At 39.5% G+C, this 26,039-nt stretch overlaps 3 protein-coding genes across 3 annotated transcripts; 2 read left to right on the plus strand and 1 right to left on the minus strand.

Annotated features, from left to right (window-relative positions):
* The first annotated feature begins 5,490 nt into the window (after positions 1–5,490).
* Positions 5,491–13,004, plus strand: LOC115359677 (bactericidal permeability-increasing protein-like). Its single transcript, XM_030052256.1, has 16 exons — positions 5,491–5,669; positions 7,891–7,998; positions 8,100–8,214; positions 8,330–8,461; positions 8,598–8,753; positions 8,902–8,965; positions 9,396–9,456; positions 9,571–9,662; positions 9,847–10,023; positions 10,514–10,573; positions 10,665–10,832; positions 11,512–11,579; positions 11,709–11,751; positions 11,837–11,900; positions 12,105–12,181; positions 12,370–13,004. Exons 2-16 carry the CDS (start codon positions 7,896–7,898, stop codon positions 12,409–12,411), a joined length of 1,422 nt encoding a protein of 473 aa, XP_029908116.1. The 5' UTR covers positions 5,491–5,669; positions 7,891–7,895; the 3' UTR covers positions 12,412–13,004.
* Positions 12,788–20,794, minus strand: cdk5rap1 (CDK5 regulatory subunit associated protein 1). The gene is made up of 13 exons (XM_030052255.1): positions 20,238–20,794; positions 20,053–20,156; positions 19,473–19,507; positions 18,473–18,573; positions 18,184–18,394; positions 17,954–18,074; positions 17,386–17,616; positions 16,736–16,833; positions 16,570–16,625; positions 15,377–15,507; positions 15,076–15,225; positions 14,129–14,269; positions 12,788–13,492 (listed from the first exon to the last, which is right to left on the minus strand). Exons 1-13 carry the CDS (start codon positions 20,527–20,529, stop codon positions 13,337–13,339), a joined length of 1,827 nt encoding a protein of 608 aa, XP_029908115.1. The 5' UTR covers positions 20,530–20,794; the 3' UTR covers positions 12,788–13,336.
* A 1,694-nt stretch (positions 20,795–22,488) lies between these two features.
* Positions 22,489–25,589, plus strand: LOC115359821 (VIP peptides). Its single transcript, XM_074933714.1, is given in 4 exon segments — positions 22,489–22,577; positions 24,529–24,633; positions 25,191–25,295; positions 25,418–25,589. Coding segments are annotated over 4 exon segments (462 nt in total). The 5' UTR covers positions 22,489–22,497.
* Positions 25,590–26,039: the final 450 nt, after the last annotated feature.

Raw genomic sequence — 26,039 nt, forward strand, 5'->3', positions numbered from 1 at the left:
GTCAGAGTTAGCCGGAGAGACTAGTTTTAAATGCATGTGTTACAGAAATTAAAAACTATATAAGTAACTCAAGAGATACAATAACACATAAAAGGCGCAATCCACAGAAAATGACAAGCAGACAAAACACTGCATTTGTAATTATAGCATACATAGCAGAGCAAACACACCTACATTAAAGTACATACATGACACTAGAACACATACAGCTGCACACCATAGAATGTATAAATAATGGACGGTAGGACTGAATGATGTAGAAGCACATACTAGAGACAAGCAAGCAGGACAAGCTGTTAGGATACCAGCAGAAGCAGCAGTTGCAGCACTAATGCACACACAGCTGATTTTCCAAAAGCTGTCCTATGAAGGAATGGTAAGTTCTCTAATATGTGCTGGTGCTGAATTGGGTGGGAAAAGGCTTTTTTTTCCCTAATAGGTACAATAAACAACATATGACCAGGATTGTCGTTCTTATACATGGACACAGCCTGAGACCCCCTAAAGGACTCCACAGGGCTCCTGGACAGCAAGCATTAAGCAAGTAATGAGAGCATGTTGTATTTACTTCTTCCTACTAGATGTCACTAGAGTTCATTAAATCTCTAACATGTGCTTCATCAAGCAAGCCAGAGATAGCCAGCATGAGACTAGAAACGCAGCCTTTAGACTCAAAGTGGAAATGTCACAGATCTGAAAAGGAGCTGCTGAACTGTGGTTTCTGTTGTCAGATCTTTACAGAAGTCCAACAGGTTAGGTTATGCATTGGGCTGTATTGCATTTCAGTGCACTCGCTTTTGACATGAGCTGCACCAGGCTGGCCAAGGTTAGCAAGTATGAGACTGGAAATGAGGCAGAAAGCAGAAACGTCACATCTGGGAAAAATAAATTATATAAATAAATTATAAATATAGATATATATATATATAGATATATATATGGAATGAAATTCTGCTTCTCCCCAAGAGCGTTTTCTTTATATAATTTCCATTTCATATCTTGTGTATCTAAATTCTGGGTTTGATCTCAAATTTAATTTGTTATGTGACTCTGCATTACATACTACATTACTTCACGGCTGTTATCTGTCTTTTTTTTTTCCAGGGGTTGTTGATGCTATGTTGGTTTGACTCAGGTGGTGTCTTGTTTTGTTTGTTGTAAACTATAGGCATGCAAACCCCTTCGAGACTGTAAAGAGTGATGGGGGTGTTAAATAAACTTGAACTTGAACGTCAACTGTTTAAAAAGGAAAATATTGTATTATGGTGTATACTGTATATACTGTGTATATTATTACATCATTTAGAATTCCAGGAAATGTATGAGCATGCCCAAAAAATGATAAATCAACAAGCATGCTGTTTGACTACATGTTAAATGCATCTCTCTCTCTCTCTCTCTCTCTCTCTCTCTCTCTCTCTCTCTCTCTCTCTCTCTCTCCTATTAAGTTTGTAATGTCTTGCTCAAGGGCACCTGGGCAGTGGTTGTCATGGGAAGGAAACGTGTCACTTATTCTCTCTCTTCTTACACTTTGATCTGTAATCTTCGTTCCAGTGTGTCTGCTTCATCGTCCTGCTCTCTCTCACTCCCTCACTCTCTCAGGTAATTCAGGAGACGTCCTTCAGCCAATCAGTCTCCCCGACGCCCGGCCAATTAGGAAACAATACTGCTGAGTGCTGACGGAGGCCCTCAGCCAATTATCTTCCTGCAGTCTTACAGAGGAGGATCAGTTGAACGCCGAGGTTAACGTTTCATTAGTCATTTTTAACCGGGCCTCGTCCGCTTCCCCTTGGCAATTCCCCTCATGGGACTCTGCCATCTTAAGTGCCGTTCCATTACTTTGATAAGTGACGTTTCAGAGATCAACCCCTGGAGGCCTGAGGGAGCGAGTCAACAGTGCAGACTTCAGGAGTGCACCTGGCCCACAATGCATTATTGGCCACCATTTCTTATGCATGAAGCATCATGCTGAAGCAAGCAAAAATTTTGTGTATGGAAAAAACAAAAAGAAAAAAAAAGGAAAAAATCTAAATGAATCACTTAAGTGGCTGTGCATACGTGTAACATCCTTGAGAGGACACTTTACAAAATGGTGCAGTGAATATCCCATTTAAGAAAAAAAAAAAAAAGATATGATATGCAATATATACGCATTTCTTTTCCCATCACAACGTGAAATCAGGATGTACTACATAAAAGTACTGATTAAGTCAAAAACTGATCCAAGATGTTAAGGGATCAAAGGCAGAAAAGGTGCATTAAGAGATAGAGGAAGACAAAAAAAAAAAAAAAAGCTTTTGATAAGATTAGGGCAACAGCCATTCATCATGCTGTCAACCGTGGTCTTACAATGAGAGAAGCTGCTTTTACCAATTTTGAACCATTCAGCTGTGACATCTGTTGTCAGAATTGATAGGAAAACCAACAGGTTGGTTATGCATTTTATAGGGAATGAAGCTGAAGATGGAAACAGAGAGAAACGAGTTGACAAGTCAGTCTTGATGTCAGGAAATTCCTGCTTACATTGTCAGTACAATCATTAGCTGCCCTTGCCACTGCGAGTATCATGTAATTATTCGATGTATTTCCTGCTTAGAGACCAGTTACTCCCTCCCATGGGTGTAAAGGGGAACATCTTCAGAGCTGTGGGGGGAACTGAAATTGTTTTAATAGTTTTTGTGCAAACAAGGCAGTGAAAATACAGGAAGCTCAGACCAGAGTGATAGCAAGCATCGGTGTATTTCAGAACATGTCGTGCGAGTTTGACCGATCCATCCCTTAAAAGGCATCAAGTGAAAGTGAAGCAAATATATAACACCTCTAAGAGAGAGACAGGAAGAGAGCCGAGGAGCTGAGGCACCAGTATGTCCAGGCAAGGTGTCTGTTTATTACCCTCAAATTATGAACCATACCATACCATACCACATTTATTTATATAGCACATTTAAATACAAACAGAGTTGTGCTAAAGTGCTTTACAATAGATTATAAACATAAATCAATCAAACCATATATACAACATACCCAGTGCCACATAAAACATCAAATGCTCAAGCCGTAGATGGAAAAGCCAAAGTGTAAAAATGAGCCTTGAGGCGTGTTTTAAACACCTGAAGGCTATAATGTTTCTGCAAGTGATGACGGAAGAAAACAGAACTAAAACTCAGTTAAAGTTAAAGTCGACATGAGCTGCATCAAGATGCACAAGGTTAGCAAGTATGAGACTGGAAATGTCACATCTGGCAAAAAAAAAAAAAAAATAAAAAAATAAAAAAGTCAAGTCACTTTATTCATATAGCACATTTAACAACAACAGGAGTTGGCCCAAAGTGCTTTACAAACATGGTGGAAGGGTTTACAATACAAAAATGTACAAGAATAAAAGAGTTTATACATAAAACCAAAGACTAAAGGAAAAACAAGCATGGAAAAAAGGTGAAAACATGTTTTAAGATAAGAAATAAGAGTGAATGAATAAAACCAGTAAACACTAAGTAAAATCATCAGCAGATTAAAGCTCAACAAGAGAACATTAGACATAAATGAAGAATGGATTTGACATTGGGCAACCTCAGACTGAACCGAAAGCGAAAGGAAGTGGGTCTTTAAATTTGATTTAAAAGTGTCAGTGGTGGGACAGGACTTAATCTGGGACGGGAGGCTATTCCACAGCCTGGGAGCTGTGACAATAAATAATATATAGATAAATGGAATAAATAAATAAGCAGAATATTCAGGATGTACAGACCAACAAGAATATCATTAAAATGCTCACAGACAGGTTTACATTAAATATGGAGTGAAATTATACTTGTCTCCTGGCTAATTTAATGTGAGCCCACCTGGCCAGCACCTGGTGCACACCTGACCACCCACCACCACCACCACCACCACCACCACACACACACACACACACACACACACACACACACACACACACACACACACACACACACACACACACACACACACACACATACACACACACACACACACACACACACACACACACACACACTGTAAACAGTGATACAGAGCATTAAATAAAGTTGAACTAGTTACAAATTAAACTCTTGTATCATGGTGTTATCTCTTTGCATGCAACGTGCTGACAGTGAAGACTGTGTGCCGTCAGTGTACAGTGTGTCATAAACAAAAATAAACCAGCAAATCCACATTCCAACAAGGCTCACTGCAGTATTGACATGTGTATTTTTTTTTTCCTGCGTGGGTGTGCCATACATGACACACTCACACACTTCTCAGGATATGACAATAACTGTTGTTATTTTGTGTGTTTTTTGTGACAATATTTGACAATATTTGGAAGTTTCTAACAATATTTGAGAGTTCATTACATTTGACTCATGAAGATATTGTTTTTGTCACATATAGTTTTGTGGATTGTTGCACTCTTTGTAAAATGACCACAGTGTTAAGCATTGCATGAAATTATTCAAATTATTATTCAACAGCTCGTGGGGTTTTCCAGTGTCATCGTCATCATTTTTATTATTTAACTTTTTTTTTCATTTTGCATTCATTTTTTCTTTAATCTACAGTTATACCCTTGGTGGTTTTATCATTGAGTTTGAGTCTGATTTCTTAAAAAAAAAAAAAAAAATTGTAAATACTTGTGATGTAAAGGCTCACATGATAATGAACAGCATAATCCCACCCACCCCTTTTTCCTGTTACAACCAGGCAGGGTTCAGGTTATAATCTGAGTTTTGTATGGGTCTCTAAAAGGCATGGCACAATATTTTACTGCGCACCCTGGTGGCCCGGTGGTGAAGTGCACTCATACTGTCTGTCATTCACAAGAGAATGTAATAAAATACATCATTTGTGATTAAAATGATGTTTGTTGGTAATGGATTAGCGACTCCACAGATGTGTGATTTTACCGCTCCTTCTGCCTCCCACATAACTCGAACCCCACAGCCAGGCCAGATATGTATTAGTTGCCTGAGGGAAAGTTACATCAGATTATGTGCACTGGTAAACACTGATAACCAAAACACATTTAGAATGAACAATTGCTTATTATTTCTCTAAATGAAAAAATGCATCATACTGTTGTTTTTCAGTCTGTGGGGCCCTGAGAGGATTTTCCTCTTTGCAAAACAGACCAGGGTCCTGATTCTGCTTGCACCGGCACCGACAAAGATAAAATATACTTTTCTGAATAACAATTTTTGGTGTTTAAATAAAGCTGACTTGAGGAATGATTTCTCAGATTATGTGCTTTGTGCCCCGTGCGTCCCTTCTGGGCTACTAGAAATCCACTGAATCCTCAAAAAGAAGAATAAAGCAGAGGTATTAGCAGCAACCTGCCAGAAAACAAATGCCAGAAAAAAAAGTTATGATTTGGTTATGATTTGGTTAAAGAAAATAGAATTTTTAGTCACAAAAAAGCTGCCAGCTCCCTTTTTTTGAGTGTACTATACCTTTAAAAGAGCAGAGCAGTTAAAGGTACAATAGTTAAATGCTGATTGTTGATTGCTTCATCTGGGAATGCCTACTTTGTGTCTTGCTATGCTTGCTTCCTGATTGAGCAAAGTAAATTAAAGGCCATGTGTCTCTCTTCCCCTTTCACTCTGCTGCGCAGAGAGCGAGACACACCAGGAGAGGAGACACCCTCTGAGCCTGTCTCACCACCGCTGAAGGTAAGCTGCCGGCTGCAGAGTCAGCACATGGGCCCCATTCACAAACCTTCTCTAGAAATTCATCCGATTTGCTCTCAAAAGTTTTCACGATACTTTGCCAATCCATCTTGTTAATGATGCAGATCTTCAAAGATTGCTTTTAATTTATGTGCAGTCATGGATTCATGTCAGGTTTTTTAAAAAGTGCACATAAATGAGTCATTTTGTGCGAGGAAAATACTGAATTTTAATTTGTGTAAAAATGTTCTAACAAGGGAAGATTGATGTTGGGATGAACCGCTGGTGTGAGAGGCCCATTAACTCTCGTTCTGGAGCAGGCAGAGGTTGAGCCTGTTTTTTTTTTTTCTTTCTTTCTTTTACTTTTACTTTTATTGCAGACTTCACTTTTCACTTAACTCTTTTCTTGTTAAAGATTTACAGTGTTTGGAAATGTAGGTGCAAGAGCAAATGTGTGCAATGCAGAGAGATGTTCACCTAATGCACAAAACATCAGGGATCATAAATAGCAATTCATAAAGGTACTTAGAGCTAGCAATAGCAAAGAAAATGCAAATATTGAGAAGAAGAGCAGGACCTTCAGCTTTAGAGACAGCTGAGGTGTGGATTGTGCAAAAGAATATTCAATGTATATTAATGCTACATTTACATGAACTACTGTGTTTTTGTCAGGAGCTAAATAATGATATCTCAGTATATATCGCATGAGAAGGTAGATTCTATATTTAGTAGTTGGGTTTTTCCTGTAGTTATTCATGAATTCTCCAATAAGGAGCTGTTTCAATTTTTTTTTACATATAGAATTTGTTTTTGAGAGGCTGTCATAACCAACATCTGATCCATATTAAAAAAAAAAAAAAGCAAATGCTTTGCATTGTTCCCTCCAACAGTCGCATGTCTCTGATTTAGTGAGTCAGTCTATCTAATGCTAATTTTGTTCTTGGACTTTCAAAAAAAAAAAAAAAAAAAACCTCAGGGCCAAATCCTAACATTCAAACAACTTAACAAGGAAAAAATGAAGCTTGTATTGGGAGATATTTCTTCATTTTCTAACAGACTGCTGGAGCGCTTGATGAAGGACACACAGTATGTGACGGCGAAGCCTGAGCTTTCAAGCCGTGAAGGGTTTGCTCACATTCAACATTTAGCCGTTAGATCTGTGTGCTGAGATATAATGACTAACAAATCTTTCGAGAGGCTTATTTTCCATCTGCGAGTCAATATACACAGAAAAATAGATATCCAACATGGAGACACAAATTCCGGATTGGGGCTTTAATCTCATCTTAATTTAATAAAACTCCCGCTTGCCTGCTGACTTATTATGGGTCATGTGGCTTCATTTGCAGCAGGGGGACAGTCGGCTCTTTCACAGGCGTAAAGTGAATCAGGACAGCCCACCCAGAGGAGTTCACTGTGGTCTTTTGGCCTTCTACAGTATCCATTTTTGTTTGTTTGTTTGCTTTTATTATTATTATTATTCTGTCAGGAAAAAAAAGATCTGCCAAACTGTATGCAGAGCTCACCTCTTAGATCATCCCGATAATGGAGAACGCTTTAAGCTGGACATTAATTACAAACAAGAGGAACACTGCTCGGTGGAGAAGCCACTGAAGTATATAGTTAATCTTCATCTATGAATGAGAAAACTCCCTGCAATACAATGAGGAAGTTGTTGTGCAAGGCAGAAAATCCTGGAATTAGCAGTCATGTGACTGAGAAACAAGGTCAAGTGGTAAACTTTCCATTGTCTTGAATATGCATCGCAGTAATACCATGCACTAAACACAAAATTGAATTGAAACTGAAATTTGGTTTTGGTTTATTTGCTTTGTTTTGGTTTTTCTGCGTCAGAATGTTGTGGGGATGTTAGTTAGTTTGTTAGTTTGTTAGTTACTTTGTCTGTTTGTTCGCGAACATTATATTTACCAAAAAGCATTTGTGCAACATTCTTCAAATGTTGTGGGAAGGTATGGAGTTTAAGTATTGAGAGGAACAGTCTAGTTCCTCTGTTCTGCTCATGTTTTTTCTCTTTGTTTGGTGTTGATTGGCAGTGTGCTATAGCAAAACCTCGCATCTTAAACAGGACACTTCCACTGATCCAGCAATCCTCACATCACTGAATCACTGTACCTGGTTAAGCCTGGGTTATGGAGATGTGATGTTTACAGCAGTGATCAGAGCCCCAGTGATGATTTTTTTTGTCCTCTTTATTTCACCACAGTCAAGATGCACCTGTGGTGTTGGCTGGCTCTGGTGGCTTTCATCCCTGTGACCTCAAGCACGAGCCCCGGGGTGAAGGTCAAGATAACAGAGAAAGGTCTTGAGTATGGTAAGGCTTCTGTTCCGCTAATTTAACTTAAATCTCTTCACGATCAAGAATAAATTAGTTCTTATTTTTTAATCCAACTGTCAATGTTTGCCTTTTGTCAGGCAAACAGATTGGGATGGTGACGCTCCAGCAGAAACTCAAAGCCATCAAAGTCCCCGATATTTCAGGGACCCAAAAAGTGGCTCCCATTGGCAAGGTTCGGTACAGTTTGTCAAAGTAAGACAGCTGCTTGTTCACTGCTGATATAAACCCCTTTTGTCATCTGTAAAGGCTTGTCAGTGTTGAGCCTGCGCATTTTTTTTTTTTCTTAACCTCATTCTGTAAATTACAGGATGCAAATCATGAATCTGGGATTACCAAAGTCTGCACTGACCCTGGCACCAGGAACTGGCGTCAGCTTGTCGATCAGTAATGCTTTCATCAATCTGCATGGAAACTGGAAGGTCAAATACATGAACTTTATGTGAGTAAGATTTGAATTGAAGTCATGCAGGGACAGATTGAAGAAACTCTCTGCTTTTATGCATTTGTTTCTTTTTAAATTACGCCAGTGAGATATTCCTGCAGCAGCGATGACTTCTCTCTCTGTCTCTCAATAGAAAGGACAGCGGTTCTTTTGATTTGAGTGTGAATGGACTGACGATCACCACGAGTATTTCTGTCAAGAGTGATGAGACGGGCCGGCCGGTGGTCAATAGTGTCAACTGTGGGGCCACCGTTGGAAGCGCAAAGATCAAATTTCATGGTGGGGCCAGGTAAAAATCAACTCAGCTGTTTGTTATAGTTGAATTCATACTGGGAAATTGATTCAGGAAGCAAGCCATGTAAAAAAATCCCTATTTCTGACACACTTCCATAATTGTTGTGGTTTCTGCGTGTATTTTTATTTATTTTTTTTTTCAGCTGGCTTTACAACCTCTTCAGCAAATTCATTGACCAGGCCTTGCGCAAAGCACTGCAGAAACAGGTGAGACTTTTTTTAGAGGAGCCCTTCTCCTCCTTGGATGCACTGAAAACACAGCCAGGCAAACCTAAGACAGGAGCAATTTTCACAGGAAGATAACAAAGCATCAGCGAGCGCAAGACATCAGATAGGATCGCAATATCTCCATCTGCTCCACCTTCTCATGGAGTAACCTTACACTAAGATGGATATCTGGGAACAAAAGATTAGACAGAGCAAACGTCAGTTTAAGGAGGACAAGTCCTCTTCTGTTGTGTTCATCGATAAGAAATAAAGGGCTTGATACCTAAATGCCAAATATCCATTTTGGGAGCTAAGCTTTTTTTTTTTCCATGTTATCAATCTGTGTCTAACAGCAGGTGCCACCTCTTTCAAAAGGTCCATGTGGAACAAAAGGCCTCACATAGTGCATGTCTGCTCTAATATGTTGCAGATCTGCCCCCTGGTGGCTGATGCAATATCTGAACTGAACCCTCATCTGAAGACTCTCAATGGTAAAAGACAATGTCCTGGGCAAACAGTGTTAAACATGTCTTGAAAATAAATGCATGCTGAAGATGTTTCATTGACGCTTGCCAACGTGAGAATCAATTTCCATCACATTGCAGTTCTAGCCAAGGTGGACAAGTTAGCAGAAATCGAGTACTCCATGGTGTCATCGCCAGTCATCTCGAAATCCTCCATAGATTTGAGCTTGAAGGTGAGGACGCAGGCTTGGTTGATCTCTGAGCATTTATACTCTAGTCTCCGTAGAGAACAAATCGAGGCAACAGTAATTTGATTATAAGGAATCAAATTTCAGTCCCTGTTTGTCACATGCATCTGTTTATATGATTGTACTCCAGTCTCTCTTGTCTCATTATCTGTTTTTCTGTGCTCCATAGGGTGAATTTTACAACATTGGACAGCATCAGGAGCCTCCGTTCTCCCCCAAGCCGTTCCCCATGCCTCCCCAGGTGAACAACATGTTGTACATTGGCGTGTCTACCTTCACCATCAACTCCGCAGCCTTTGTCTACAACAAAGCTGGAGCTCTCAGCCTGTTCATTACTGATGACATGGTGAGTTAAATCCTTCTGATTCCCTCTGGTAGAAAAAAAAAAAATCTTTGCTTAAAGGTTTGCCATGCAAAATTGCAGAGTGGGAAAAGTACAATTCATCAGAGCCATGCAGACTCAACTATCAAATTATGTGCCTAATCCATGTTTTTTGTCAGTTAAATCTGAATGATCATCACTCACATCGACCTTCGGCAGCTCTAAGTACCTTTATGAATGCACCTTTAAATAACGGTGCCAGTACCATAATGGAAAATTGTAGAAGACCTGCATTCACTTAAGTGGAGGTATAACATTATTAGCATTAAAATGAACTTAAGTATTCCTTTCAGGCTTGTGTTACTAATGCATTAAAGGCACCCACTGTATGAAAATTGTGCCTAATTCCAGTACTTGTGGAAATTGTTGCTCTCCATCTCTGTTGAGCCCTACTAAATGTGCTGTCATGATGAAACACTCATTTAAAAGAGACTTCTCGGCTCTGTCCCGACAGATCCCACCAAGTTCTCCCATCAGACTGAACACCAGGACATTTGGAGCGTTTATCCCACAGGTGACACATCCATATCTCATATCCTGTTTCTTTCACAGGTTGAAGCCCTCTCGTCAGCTCTTTTCAGACTCACCCCGGTGTGTGTTTTCAGATTGCCAAACGTTTCCCAGGTCTGATGATGAAACTGCTGGTGAAGACGGTGAAGGATCCGGGCATAACCCTCGAGGGCAACAACGTGACCGTCCAGACCACGAGCACAGTGACGGCCTACGCCATCCAGCCCAACTCCACACTCACCCCTCTATTTATCCTCAATGTGGTACGTCACACAGGCATCCAAGATCCTTGAGAAAAACAGTGAAAATTTGAGTTAAAAACAATTCACAACAGTGTGACATGAGTAAAGTCGATTTTTAATCAATTTATAGTGATTAGACACACATCTGCATTTAGGCTTCAACTTTCCTCTAATATGATGATGTTTTTCACATAATGCTTCAGTATGCAGCACTGTTGCTACATGATTGTTCAGACACACTGCAAAAATCTCCATCTTAGTCATTTTGTCTCATATTCAGTGTTAAAATCTTGTTTTTCTCAAAACAAAACACAAAAATATCTGCCACTGGGATAAGATATTCCAAGTATTTCCAATTGTTGAACTTGTTTCAGATTTTTTTTTCAAGAAACAAATATAAATATGTCGAGACAAGGCAGAATAAGGCAGATTAAGCCACGACTGTTAAGAAAATGACCCTTGATTCAAGAATTGAACTAACTGATTAGCATTGTAAATAAACAGGATTATCTCATAACACTTACAGATTTTTTTCTAAACTGTTTTAAGAAAGACAAGATTTAAACACTGAATATGAGACTAAATACATTGTTAAGATGGAGATTTTTTTGCTGTGCATTGAAACTGTGAGCTTACATTTGGTCACTTGTGCAACTTACATCTTAAAGAATTCTTCAAATTCACCATATTGTCTCTGTAGGACATCAGTGTCAGCGCTCGAATGTATCTGACTGAAATGAGGCTAGCTGGAGCTGTCGCCCTCAACACGTGAGTTTTTTTTTTTTTTTTAATAAAACAAACAAAAAAAATCCTTGCTTGTTTATTGAAGAAAGAAAAATGGAGGAAGGTCCATTTAAATTGTGATCATTCCAGCCTAATGTTGCCTAATTTGCACAGGATGGACATGAACCTGAGGACAAGTTACGTGGGAGACTTCCAGGTGAGAATCACATTTTAAAATGAGTCGTGGTCTGTAAAATGAATCTAGGCCATGTTGATTGATGTCACCCCGCCGCACCCAACAGGTTAGACCCCTTCAAAACATCTTCCAGATAGTCCTGAAAGTGGCCGTGATACCCAGGGTGAACGGTGAGCTCGCTATGTACTTTCATGCATTTACGTGCAGCACAGTATCCACCAGGAGGATATACGTGCACAAAGTTGCTCAGGCTGCCAAAAGACCTCGCTCGCCAGTATTACAAAGCTGAAAGCCTTTAAAGCCTTTACATAACACTAAGTAGTTGCCATTTTGCATTAATGTGAATCACTGATGTAAATTCGTATGATTCATAGCTCAATTTCAGAAGGGATGTCCACTTCCTGCAATTGGAAAGATGAAGCTTGTGAACAGTCAGCTTCAAGTCCTGAAGGTCAGACACTCAGTTATCTAAAACCTGTGTGTGTGTCTGTCTCTGTGTGTGTGTGTGTTTAATTACAGTGTTTATAATAGGACAAGGACATTTAAAAGGTTGAATGCAACACTATGAACCTGGTGGGCAACACCATGGTATCCACATAATCTTGGTCGCCCACTGCTGTGCCTTCTCTTCCTCTCCAGGGCTACATGTTGATTGGGACAGATGTTCAGTTCACAGGATGAACGGCAGTTTCGGAAACTCCCAGGATTCATTTTTCGCTCCGGTGCAAGCCTCCATCAAGGAACAATCACAGCCAGGGAACAACTTTCTGACAGACACACAAATTCCTAAAGCAGCACAAATATTACTTTTCCTACTAGCCTAATACATGCACATGACATTGTATTAAAAATGTGGGGTATTAATACAGATGATCCATTTTTCAATTTTTATATGATTTTTCATTTTGTTAAATCTGTAAATATGAAATCAGTTTTTTTTTACTTCATGTGAGCTGTCATGTGCTTGGAACTGTTCCTACAATGTTACTGCAATCCTGCGGTGACACAGAGGGCATACTGCAGAACTGGATATGTTGTCACCACCATCATGCTTTTATAATAGGATGCTCCGTGCAAAGTGGATCACAGCACCTTCTGCTGCTGACTTTAGGCTATTTCTCCATAATAGAATCCTGTTTTTTTTTCTTCCCTTCTGTGCCACTGTACCATTAGTATTTCTGACTTTGAACCTAACAGGGCCATTCTGCAAATGTGCTGATACATATCCTTTTTACTGCCGTTTGGGGGATCAAATAAAGTTAGAGTGTCATAAATCAAGCGACAATGCTTTTGCCAAAATCAAATCAGTCCTAGTACAAAACCAAAAAACTTTTCTTTTTTTCAGCAGTTTAATGTGTACTCCATAGTTTATGTTCATTTTATAAATAATACATTCCAAGTGTGTTTTGTTTTCATCCATCACTTGTAGTTTGTTGCAGTCCAACGTGCACTTGGTATGAACCAAGTTCCCCATAATCACAGCCTCCGCAACACCTCAAATTTGCAAAAGTCAGAGAGGAGAAAAGGGGGAGGAGTGGCAATTTTCCCATAAAATTAGAGTCTGTTTCCTGTAGGTGTCACACTTGTCTATCAAGTCCACGCCTCATCATGTTAGTGAGGGCATCACGGTGCAGCCTGTAACCGAAGCCATGTTTCCACCAGGCGGGAGGCCGAGCAGACTCTCACTGTGTCTCGCTGCGTCTGTCAGGGAGCTGTGGCTGAGGGCTCGGCCTCTCAGGCTTTGGGAGCTGGCTGACAGTATCTACATGGGAACCGAAACAAACCAAGAAACCACAAAAACATCACACAAAATGAAGGGATAAATGGTTGAATGAGTGCATAAATGAATGAATACATCTTTAAAAGTAGATAACACCTAAAAGCTCCATTCTGTCACCCCACCACTGTCAGTCTTTCCATAGTGAATTAGTAAAAATAGAGACCAATCTCTCAAGCTGAACTGTATTATTCGACTTTTTTTTCCCCCCCCAGCATGTGACAGCCAGAAGTGAGTTTAACATGAGCATGTTTAAGGAGTGCTTCACCCAAAATATAGATTTTTCATCATTAAGTAATCGTTCACTGAGTCACTCCACTCACCAAGGCTTTAACAAGCTGGAGGTGGGTCTGAGATTAGTCATGGACAGCAGCTCATGCACAAGGAATATATTCCAGAAATGGTTTATTTGTCATTTTTTATAGCTAAAATACACTGTTTGGGACATACTGAACATACAAATGTAAAGTGAGAATGAGAATTTCAAAGTGACATTTTCATATCCCTTTCGCTGCTGTTTGTCAGTTGCCAATCAACTCGATCCTAACAGGAATGACTGTCTTTCAAAACCCTCATATTCTCGTGGGGACGGACTATTTTGACACTGTGATCGACACGTACCTTCACCAGCACGTAGTCTCCCGGGCTGACTGGGGCCGTGTTGACGTCTGCGGGCTGAACAGCGACATCCTCTTTGGGGAAAATCACCTTCACGTTTCCATCACTCCTCCCACACAGGTCCGATGCAGACCTTTTACTTTCCTGCACAGATATGGCAACCAGTGTGAGAAATGGACACTAGGGGGCAGTGTTGCAGTAACACAATACCAGATTACAGTACTAGTGCTTTTCCTGTGTTACACTGTTATCATACAGTTTTCACCAAAATTATGAGTTGCATCCCTTTATAACTTCAAAAAACGTACTGATTTAATTAATAAAATAATTTAAGCGATTTCAGTTTTTAAATAATTTAAATAAATCCATATTTTACAAAAGGCACGACATTTTCAACCTGAGGCTACTGAAACTGAAACAACACATTCATGCATTTAATGCCCTTGCTTTAACTCTTAAATCTTTATCCATCAGAAGATATCCAACTCTTTAACATGTTACTTTAAACTATCTACCATTTCATTATCTGTAAATGTTACAAAAAATAAGTTATATTTATTATCACCCCTTTCAAATATTAAAGTGAAGTAGAACTATCCAAAAACTATAATTCTCTCACCATTAGTCATCAACATCCTCATATTTAGCTACCTTTGAGAGAAATGGCTTAAAAGTGAATACTGGACATTCATGCTATTTGGTTTGATGATCAGTCACAGCAAAGGTAACTGATTTATTGTCTTTTTTTTGAAGTTAAGAAGGGAGACAAATTCTGATTTGGGGGAAAAATGCATAATAAGAAGAAGAACAAACCACTGCTCCAAGGAAGTAATAAATATAAGTACATTATTACTTCAATGAGTAATATACAAGTTGTTCTGCTTGCGACTGGCTACTGACGTCAGTGTGCAAGTCTTGCAGCGGCACTCGTCATGTTTGTTAGTACTTACTCCCTCCACAAGGACGAGCTGTGTGCTGCCGATGAGAGACGCATTGACCTTCAGAGCCTCTTCTCTGAACACACTGATGCACTCCTGCAACCTCCGCTGCTTCACCTCTGCCGGCACGTCGTCTTGCAGTTTGTGGAAGGCGTGGGTTTTCTGAGGATGTAGAGAACACGATGTCTGAGGCATTCAAAGAAAGAGACAATTCAGAACTAAGACAGATCCGTGTGCTTCCGAGCCTTGGTTTTAACTCTCCGCACAAAATATTTACTGATGAAAGATAAATTAGAGATATGCAAGGACTCACATTCCTCATGCTGTAGGCGAAAAGGAATCCCACGTTATAGCCCACTTCTCTGATCAGAGACAGTGTCTGATGGTGGTCGTCCTCCGTCTCACCACAGAAGCCTGAGATGAAGTCGCTGCTGAGGCTCACCCCTGTGACACACAGAAATGTCACATAACACACCGAATACGGACTACACAACAGTTAACGTTGACTTTTTCACTCGTTTCTTTTCTCAGACCTCTATCTTATATCATCAAGCATCAATTTTTCACAGTGCAACTTTATCTTTGGAGTAACTGCACCTTTATTGTAAGACTAAAGAGTAACTAAATCCCAAATCCATATGAAGCCTGGCCTCTAATGATGGTGAAGAGCAGGGTGCCTGGTCTTTAAGTGGCAGGTGACGTCACCACATGTTGTAATCGATGGGCGGTAACATCACCTGTCACCAAAGTCTCTTAAAAATCCTCCCCATTTTTGACGCCAACCATCCTCAAATTTATGTTTTTGTTTTTCATTTCACTCACAATTTGCTCCCAGACAGTTTTCAAAACGTATTTATGTATAATTCTTACACTCATCATTAGCATAAAAAGTCAGCCTATTATCTTATTATATCACATCTTCTTAGGAGCTTTTACTCAGTTTTCCATCAGATAGAGAGGTCCCCGTTTTTGGAACAATTTACCAGAGCAAACTAGAATCTGCAGCAGTCCAATCTCATTCAAGGAGAAAACTACTCATTTTTTTTCTGGTCCAATTAAGTAATGCCTCACCATTATATATATATATATATATATATATATATATATATATATATATATATATATATATATATTTTTTTTTTTTTTTTTTTTTTTTTTTTTTTTTTTTTCCCCAATTATATTGAAAGAAACTGTGCTATATAAATGCTTTACTCGTTGGTAATGGAGTCTCCAATTACACGCTTATAGTTTTATTTTAAATGTTGTTTCTCAGTTCTGTTTTTGTTTTCTTTGTAGTTTCTTTGTCTAGGCAATATTATTGGTTTTGATCCATTTTATGGTGAATGTCCTGATTACTCCATTTGAAATACACTGTGGTGGTGTACAATGACAAAATTATAAATATTGTACCACTGTCCAAATACTTACGGACCTAACTGTATACCTTCTTCCCTTTATATTTCATCTTACACTGAGAAACATCCATTCCAGACCTGTGCAGCCTACCTGGGATGATTCTCCTGATGTTCTCCACAAGGTCGAGGTAGGCCTCTCTTGTGTAGCTGCACATGGTGGAAAAGAAAATTTAGAAGATCATCGGCTCTCATTTTAAGAAGCTGTGCCACAAAACCTTAAATTCAATGGGCAAAGAAAAAGTCCAGTGGTCTCTTACCCGCGGCGCATAGCTTTCAGGACCTGGCTGCTTCCGCTCTGGGCTGGGAGGTGGATCTGCTTACAAATGTTCGCTCGCTCCTCAATCAGCTGCAAAACCTGAACACACAGACACACAGGCCAGGTTGAGAACACTCAGTCAATAAAGCAAATAAAAGTAATTAGCTATAAATACAAACTGAAGGGCTGAGTTATGCTGGAAAATGACACCAATAGGGTAAATGACTAGCTATTCCTCAGATTCACACTGAAAATGTTACTTTTTGCCTGTCTCGTTGTCACTTTTGTACTAAAAGTATGATAAAAGGAACTATCGTGTGTCACTTGAAGGCTACTGAGCAGGGTTAGGGCAGTGCAATAATTTCAGAAGTAGCGGATATTCTGTATCTGGATTAGGGCTCGGACTGGTGTTAGGGTTACAGAAAGATTCAGCAAAAATCTATTTTTTGTCCTCTGATGCTTGAATATTAACAGCATCCAAACAAACTGTCACCCTTTGATAAAAAATGACTAAAACTGAGATAAATGTTGGATATGCAGGAAACTGGGTGCTTTTTGTGAGATTATCAAAGACAAAAGCTATCCCATAAAAATTTGCTACCATCAAAAATTTTTTCATCATTCTCAGGTTAAAATTTGCCTGTTATTTACCTCATCAGGGAAGTCCTTGGGATGAGGGGACGTGAACCTGATCCTCATGTTGGGGTCGATGCATGACACCTGGTCCAGCAGGTCAGCGAAGCGCAGACCTCCCTGTTTTGTTCGGTAGACGGTCCTGAAGCCTCGGCTCAGCTGGGTCAGGTTCGAGCTGCAGGACTGCTCCTCCGATGTGTCCCGGTAGCTGTTCACATTCTGACCCAGCAAGGTCACCTCCCTCACGCCCTGAGAGGACACACACACAAATTTTCCAGTAACCAAAATTGAAGGAATAAAAAAAAACCTTGTGCAAGAACAACATCTTGCACAAAAAAACATCATGCCTTGTAGATACTGCCTGGTATCTGTTTCAGCCATGCATTTTAAATACTCTTCACAACCAGTGACTTATTTTTATAAACTGGTGCTGACAAATTTCCATGATATCCTGTGACTTGTCCCAAGAATATTAACTTCCCCGACTTTCCCTGTTTGGAGCTGACTTTTCAAATATCCACGACTGAATAAAAAGGAGGGGAGACTCATCCTCTGACAGACCCTTAGCATTGAGGTTACCACTTGCCTGGTCAGAGAGCATGCGGACCTCCTCCAGGATGGAGCTCACAGGTCGACTCCTCTCCCTCCCCCGGGTGAAGGGAACGATGCAGTAACTGCACATGTTGTCACAGCCTCGCATGATGGACCTGCCAGGATGAAGGAAGCAGCAAAACCATCAGAGACAGCAACATAAGGAAACCAAACACCAAATAACACCACAAAGGGTCTGTCGTGCCTTATGTCTGCCACACTCACACAAAAGCGCTGCATCCCTGAGAGGCGACGTGGACGGGCATGACATCAGCGTAGGTCTCCTCTAAGGACAGCAGCACGTTGCTCGCCTGGTGACCTCCATGAGCGACAGCAAGGAGGCGGGGAAGGTCCCGGTACGCATCTGGTCCGGCCAGAACATCCACCAGCTTCTCCCGCTCCAAAAGCTCCGTCTTTAGCCGCTCTGCCATGCAACCTGATCAAACATCAATGCAACATCAGACACAAAGTAAGAGGGTCGCCAATATATGCATAAATCAGCACAGTGACTTACCCAAAATCCCAATTTTCATCGGTACGCAGGTCTTTGATCGTCTCCTCTTCATGGCGGTCAGTTGCTGTAGTCTGTTCCAAATTGTTTGTTCTGCTTTTTCTCTGTTAAGTGGAGCATAGAGGAATTTCAGAAACAGAAGCAGAAATATTTTACTGATACCAGAGGGGAAATCGGGTCAGTGGCAGTTGCTCAAATTCTGAGAAGGAAAATATAAGCATGAGTGAAATTATAAGAAGTAGAAAAAAATAAGAAATATAAAAATGTGGGTAACACTTTGCAATAACAGTACAACAATTAACATTAGTTTATATTAGTTAATGCCATAATGGTTAATTAACTGTTAGTTAATGATTATTATGGCATTTACTAATGTTAATATCTTAAAAAACATAAATTAATACCTTAGCATGAACAGCATTAGTACATGATTCTTAGACACATTAGTTAACAGTTAGTTAACTGTTACTTAATGTTTATTACCTGTCACTTAATGTTTATTACGGCATTAACTAACATTAGTTGTTGTACTGTTATTGTAAAGTGTTACCAAAATGTGTGTATTAAAAAAAAAAAAAGCACGTGCCTTATGTATAAATATGCACCTTGATCCTACTTGTGTATTAATCATAGCTGTAAAAAAAAAAAAAATGTATGTGCATTACTCCTACACCAGTAAATACAGGCACAAAATTTTTGCATTGATTTGGTGCATTATTACAGCTCTCAGTGCTGACAGATTTCAATGGATTTTAACTTGAGAGAGATTCTGACTTTCTTTCTTTCTTTTTTTTTCCAGACAGAAAGCTCATAACACCCTTCTGGTGAGTTTCACGCTTTTGTTTGACTTAAAAGACAGCTCCAGTCTTCTGTGGGCTGACATTCAGTGACTCTTGGGATGCATGGATGTTAAAATGCATATTTTTCAGTCAAAAACGAAGCCATTCATTCCTGCAAGTGATGTGTTGAAGGCAGGAGATTAGACGCCAAGTGTGTACCTCACCTTATAGAGCATGTTACCAGGAGAACAACATCCGCCTGTGGACACAAACACCAAAAACATTAATCCAATCCAATCCACTTTATTTATATAGCACAATTTAACAAACCCAAGGTTTTCCAAAGTGCTGCACAGCAAGATAAAACACCACAAAATAACACAACAAAAGCAGAATAAAAAGGTAAAAAAAAAAAAAAACACAGTAGGATAACACGATAAAATAAAATAAGAACAATTAAAATACAATCAGATAAAGTAAATAATAATAATAATAATAAAATAATAAAACAAAATAGGATAGAATAAATAAAATATATTAAAATATTAAAATAAAATAATAAAATAAAAATAAAATAAAGTAATAATACAATTATAATTTTAATAGAATAAAATAATGTAAAATGCACTGCCCGCACAGCATAAAAGAAAAAAAACAAAAAAAAACATGCACATATAAAATCATAAATCATAAAATCATAAAACCTACATGCTATCAAAAGCTAAAGAAAAGAAGTGGGTTTTAACACAGTAAACTCTGAAATTGGAAATACCAGCTAATTCAAATAAAGTGCATCCCTTTTACCTCGTTTAGGTCATTTGTGCGTTGATATCCTTTCTTCTGCAGGATGGACCAAGCTATCTCTGTGTCGTTGACATTCATTTGACACCCATAGGTTTCAAAACATACTGGAACAAGACAAAGCCGCTTAGTATTTTTTTTTTCCTCCAACACAAACTAAACCACAGTTTCCAGAAATGCAGACTCACCTTTCCTCGCCTTCCCCATATCATATTCCTCAGAAAGATATGCATGTTTTTCTGCATATTCCTCGTTGAAAACAGGGATTTTGTTATCGGAAACTCCCCTGACAAAGTCCTGCAAACTCGGACCGGAGGATATCTGACTCTTGAATTTGTGCAGTGTTGCCTCCTTGGTCTTTTTGGGTGCGACACTACCGCTAGCCAACTTAGAGCAATAATACCTGTGTGGTATACACCGCCTGGGTAGCCACTGTTGGGGAATGAGAAAAAAAGGTTTTAAAGTCCTGAGGCTTTCCATGTTTATCTGTCGCTGCGCTCAACAAGCAAACATGACAGGAGCTAGCGCTTAGCCAATGTTAGCCGCAACTCAGTGTCAAGTTAGCGGCATTTTTGAGTCCGTCGTCGGTCATAATAAAGCATTTTCTTTTCTTTTCTTTGTATTTATAGCTCTCTTCTTTTCTTTTTTATTATTAAGTTGTTTTCTTCGCTGTGCAGGGAGTTTAATGCGGCTATTAACTGTCATTCAAGCTCTCATGTGGGACGTGAGTCAAAGATGTTATAATATCGAGATGGATCACTCCGTACTCCAACAAAATCTATCCCCGAACAACGAAACAAACGACAATATCAATAAAAGCTAGCAAGTTAATGTCCATAATAGCTAATTTATACGTTTTATTTTACTTTCTAGCAAATTTATGATACACTCGATGTCATTATTATTATTTTTACACCAGACTGCATCATGCTACACCTTCATGGAACAGGAACAAACACCTTTTACTGATTACAAAGTCTGTCCAAGTCTAACGAGGCTAGTAAAATAAGTCTGCGCTGTCTACAGCTAATTTAAGTAAGTCAGTATCAGAAAAACTGTTTATTAATTCTCAGAAAATGAGAAAGGAGAAGAAAGGATGGAGCATGCCGAACTGGGTTTAAGCAAAAACGGAAGTACAAAGGGCATATATCTTGCATTGAATTGCCTCATTTCTGTCCGTCAGTCAAAACTGTCCCCTGGTACGTCCACCTTCGCGCGCCCGTCTAGAAAAAGGCCTTTACCATAAACAGTTCCGGAAGCTAGAGAAAATAAAATGGTACTTTTAAATGGCAGTTGCTGACCAGAGAAAATCAGTCATCAATCAGCTCAACACGTCTTGGTGAGAAAGTTGGTAAACATGTTTTTCACTGTGTGTAATAATCGAGTGAGTGTTTTTTTTTTTTTTTTTTTTTTTTTTTTTTTAATCAAATTTGGGTTCATGCACCTAAACCAGCAGGTTATATAACATTTTAATGCTCCAGAACCTTAATTGAGGTGATTTTGCCAGATGTGAAAAGATCAAGATGCCATACTTGAACAATAGCAACATTAGTCAAATGTTTGTTTACTTGCGTCTGTGTTTGATAATTAAAACTAATGCACAGCCAAAAGTCTTATTTTTTCCAATTTACCCAGGGATCTATAACATATTTCTGATTCTGAACCCATTTGTTGTCAATGGAAGGAAAGGAAAGGAACCTCCCACAGCTGTACTTCATCATATCAAGAGGCAAAAATCTTATATTAATGTATTATTTCAGATTTATGACTTTGAATAAAGTGATCATGAATTAGAGACACACACAGAGGGGGGGGGGTGGGGAGAGAGAGAGAGAGAGAGAGAGAGAGAGAGAGAGAGAGAGAGAGAGGATGCTGACACCTCAGCTCAAAAGGAGAGAGCCACGGTGTGATGTCACTGCTAGTTACAGGATCAATATAAACTGACCATGCAGCGCCAGGAGGAGACACCAATCCACACGGCTCCAGCTGCGCTCCTGCCCGGCCCCACGCACCACACAGGGAGAGTGAGAGGATGAGAGTGGTGGGCAGCAGATACTGAAAGAGGAACTGCAGGGACGCTCACAAACCACTCACAAATCAAGGTAAATCAATTGCAACTGTGTGTGCTGTAAAACAAACATAATAAAACTTTCTATGCCTTGTAATGCATTTTCTTTTATTTTCTTTTTTTTGCCAGTTTGTTCAGTTTAAACATGCTGAATCAAGTGTTGGTGATGAGATTGTTTTTTAATTATCTAGCATAATATCATTATTGTTCTTTATGCAGCATGGTATAGAGGTCTGCCTGCTGCAACTTGGATTCCCACTGCAGAGCTACAATATAGATGAGGCCGGTTGAGGGAAACTGTGGCTTCAGCGTTTTTCCCAATGTAATATCTACTCTTGTCATTTATTCTAGCTGTCCATTTTTCCCCAGGTCTGGCAGTAATGATGGAGAAAGCTGCACTGCTGCTGTTTTGCTGCCTGGTTATGTCTTTATCAGGCTCTCCACTCTACCCATCCATCAGGTAAGTCACGATAAGATGATGGAAACAATTAAAGGAAATGATTAATGTGACACATTCAGCCAAGGGGTGCATGATAAGGTAAAGGAAGAAGAAAGGTGTTTAATAATATAGTTTAATCATTTATTGAAGTGCATTCACGCTCGGTTGATTTACCTCGCTGCTTGTGAGAGTGCCTTTTGAAGTTATTGGAATAAATGTTATTTCTTCCTGTTTAATTCCCTGGTTCAGATGTGAATATTTGTGCCAACGATGATATGCAATGGCATGATCACCAGAGGTAATACTGAGTGAACTGGTTGGACTTTGAAGTTAGGATTCATGTAGAAGTGTGACCTAATATCAACACTAAAACTAAATGAATGCATTATGTGTGTTATTAATGTTATGCAGCTTTAGGGAGCAGCTGAAATGTAAGTCAGCATTTTATTAGGAAGCCTTTGCACGGGAAATTAAAAACATAAAGTTTCTTTGATGGCAGTTTTTCATTTAAATGTTAAAGCTGAAATGAGTGTTGCAAGACAACGAATGCATACCTAACACACACACACACACACACACACACACACACACACACACACACAGGGGGCTGACACAGACAATGACTTGATCCCGGTGTCAAGGCTTATGGAGAGGCTCTGTGGCCGTGTTGGTCGTACACGATGTCTCCAACCTTTCCTCGCTCCCTCTGCCCGTCATGCGCTGCCCTCTGCTCTTGTTATGCTAAGAGGGGTCACGGCGTCTGGATTAGTCAGTGTGTGCTGCATTTACACTGAATGCTAAGCACCGCATTCAGTGCCACCGCAGCCAAACATTTAATTACACCAGGCGATAAAAGGAATAACCAGTGGACTTTTTTTTTTTTTCACGTACAATGATGTTCTTGAAAGATAAATCTAAAATCAGTCTTTATCTGTACAAACAATTTTTACTGTATGCAAATTGGATGAATTTCTGTTTTTGGTGAATAACAAAATATATTCAAGCATAAAAATGTCACCAGTACTGTACACCAGGGTGTGTGCATGGCCTTAAAAAGTATTAAAATTCAATTTTACAAATATTAGGCCTTGCCTTTCACTACATGGTCTTAAATTTGACCTTTTGAGGTCATCATCTTATTTAATTCAATTAATCCATCTGTGTCGTTCAGTCAAAATGAAGCCAGTTCTTCTGGATGAGAGTCAACATTTCTGATGTTTTAAAACTCTCTGCCAACTGAAATTAACCCTGCTTTTTTCTGTACTTCTAAAGACAAATCCTAGGAAATCTTACCTGTGCCTTACCTACTTACCTGTGCCAAGCTTTTGGAAAATAAAGTAATAGGTAGATTTTTTTTACAATAACACCTAAAACAGACACTTAGAATACTTATAAAACGGATAATAATTGTTCATAGGATCGTCTTGTTAATAATGGACCTACTTAAAAGTTGTCTCTGCACTGGACCAAATATATAGTACTTTCCTTTTGTACTTGTTTGAATAAAAAACATAAATCAATAAATAACTGAATAAATAAATAAATAAATAACCATTATTATTATCAGTTCTTCGTCTTCTTCTTCTTCTTCTTCTTATTATTATTATTGTTAGTAGTAGTAGTAGTACTAGTAGTAGTCTTAAATTTTGTTAAAATTGGTCTTAAAAGTGACAGCATTACATTTAACTGACTGATAGGCCTACCTGTAGACACCCTGTATTTATGTAAGTATTTATAATTACTACTACTACCGCTATTACTACTACTACTACTACTACCAATAATAATGAGAAGAATGATGATGATACTGATAATAACATTTATTTTGTATAGCACTTATTAAAACCAGTGTTATTAAGTGGTTTATAACAAACGCATAAAACACAATAAGAGACACAGGAACGTATGAATAAATAGATGTGCACCCCACTGTGAACAAGTAAGATTTGTTTACTGAGCTGGTGTTTGTCAGGTTTGGCCAGCGGGACACGTCCATCCTCATGACCTCCTCCATACAGAGGCCGCTGCAGCCACTGGAGGAGCACAGGAGCCCTCCCAGGGAGCCGGCTGAGCTACGGTCAGTAAGTCAGTCCAGGTCGACTGACCTGCAACATACAGCTCAGGCCGGATCATTAGACAAAATGTGCATTAACAAGGGGTGAATAGGTGTCATAATCTGATGTAGCCTGAGAAGGATCACTAAAAAAGTCACTGTGCATCTTCTTGTCTGTCTTTTGCTGCTCAAGATACCTGCGTATGTATTTTTGTCTCTCAATTATGTGAAAACTGTTGAAGAATATTTTGCATTAGGGCTGGGCGATACGAACCAGTTAAAACATTACGATATCTTTGACCAAATACCTCGATACCGGTATTGTGGCGGTATCGGTATTTGTGTGTGTGTGTGTGTGTGTGTGTGTTTTCACACGATTTTTGATAATCAGTCATTAGTAATGTGGATATGATGACCAAGCAGGTGGAGGCAAATAACAACCACAACAGAAAATGTCATCCCTTAAAGGAAAATCTAAGACAATATCTAGTCTCACAACACAATATCGATAATATCAGTGTACTGCCTGACCCTGTGTTGTGAATTTCATGACAAATGTCTTGTCAAAACTTTGATTGTAGCTCAGGCCGCCATGCAGATGCCATCTTCACTAACAGCTACAGGAAAGTCTTGGGCCAAATCTCTGCCAGGAAGTTCCTTCAGACGATCATGGGCAAACGGCTAGGGTGAGTCGTGCAAGATATGTGCTCTGTGTAATTTGTAAATCCACCTGGAGCATCGCTGTGTGTTTTAGGTGAAGCCAGAGAGCAAAAAGCTGAAACGTGGCTTGTTGGTTTGTGTCCCCCAGCGATGAGAGCGAGAGCTATGTGAAACGTCAGTCGGACATCTATGAAGGGACGTATAAAGATCTCACATCCATCCAGAGAAAACAGAGATACAGAGGAGCGCACAGGGACGGCAAGAGGCCCAAGTAACTAAACACCACTGAGCCTCTGATGAATTCACACGCAGAGCTCTAATACAATCCTAATCGTGTTGTAATCATCTGTTTACACGAGTTAAACACGACTTTGCATGTTTGTCTTCCACTAATCCGCGTCTCTGGTCTTTGCAGAGAGCTGAGCTGAGAGCGGCGGCGGCGTGGATGGACTGAAGGCGGCCGGCGCTCCTGACCGCTGCTCTTTTCAACGCCATCTCTGCTTGTTTTCTTCTATTTCCCCTGACCTCCTCTTTGCAGATGAAAATAGTTTTTTTTCTCCCCATTAAAGCTGTGAAGGAAATCTACAAATCACCTCTTGACTTTGGAGATACTGAAAAGTTTGTGATTCAGCAGTTTTCTTTTCACAAAAGTGCTTGCACACAAATTTCTACTCCATAAACTCACAACTTAAACCTTTCAAAACGATGCTCGTGTCCAGTGCTTGTATAAGGGTTGAGACCTATTTCTGCACTAATGTGCCTCTGCTGGT

This window comes from Myripristis murdjan, chromosome 5 (assembly GCF_902150065.1).
Source record: "Myripristis murdjan chromosome 5, fMyrMur1.1, whole genome shotgun sequence".
Lineage (NCBI taxonomy): Eukaryota > Metazoa > Chordata > Actinopteri > Holocentriformes > Holocentridae > Myripristis > Myripristis murdjan.

Bases quoted from the DNA above. Each gene is read 5' to 3' on its own strand.
- cdk5rap1 (XM_030052255.1), bottom strand. From the start codon at position 20,529: ATGGAAAGCCTCAGGACTTTAAAACCTTTTTTTCTCATTCCCCAACAG. The intron at 15,508-16,569 runs GTAGGCTGCACA...TGTGTGTCACAG, and splicing joins CATCAGGAGAATCATCCCAG to GGGTGAGCCTCAGCAGCGAC. The intron at 14,270-15,075 runs GTAAGTACTAAC...ATATCTGTGCAG, and splicing joins AGCTCGTCCTTGTGGAGGGA to GAAAGTAAAAGGTCTGCATC.
- LOC115359677 (XM_030052256.1), top strand. From the start codon at position 7,896: ATGCACCTGTGGTGTTGGCTGGCTCTGGTGGCTTTCATCCCTGTGACC. The intron at 9,457-9,570 runs GTAAAAGACAAT...ATCACATTGCAG, and splicing joins TCATCTGAAGACTCTCAATG to TTCTAGCCAAGGTGGACAAG. The intron at 11,901-12,104 runs GTGAGCTCGCTA...TATGATTCATAG, and splicing joins CGTGATACCCAGGGTGAACG to CTCAATTTCAGAAGGGATGT.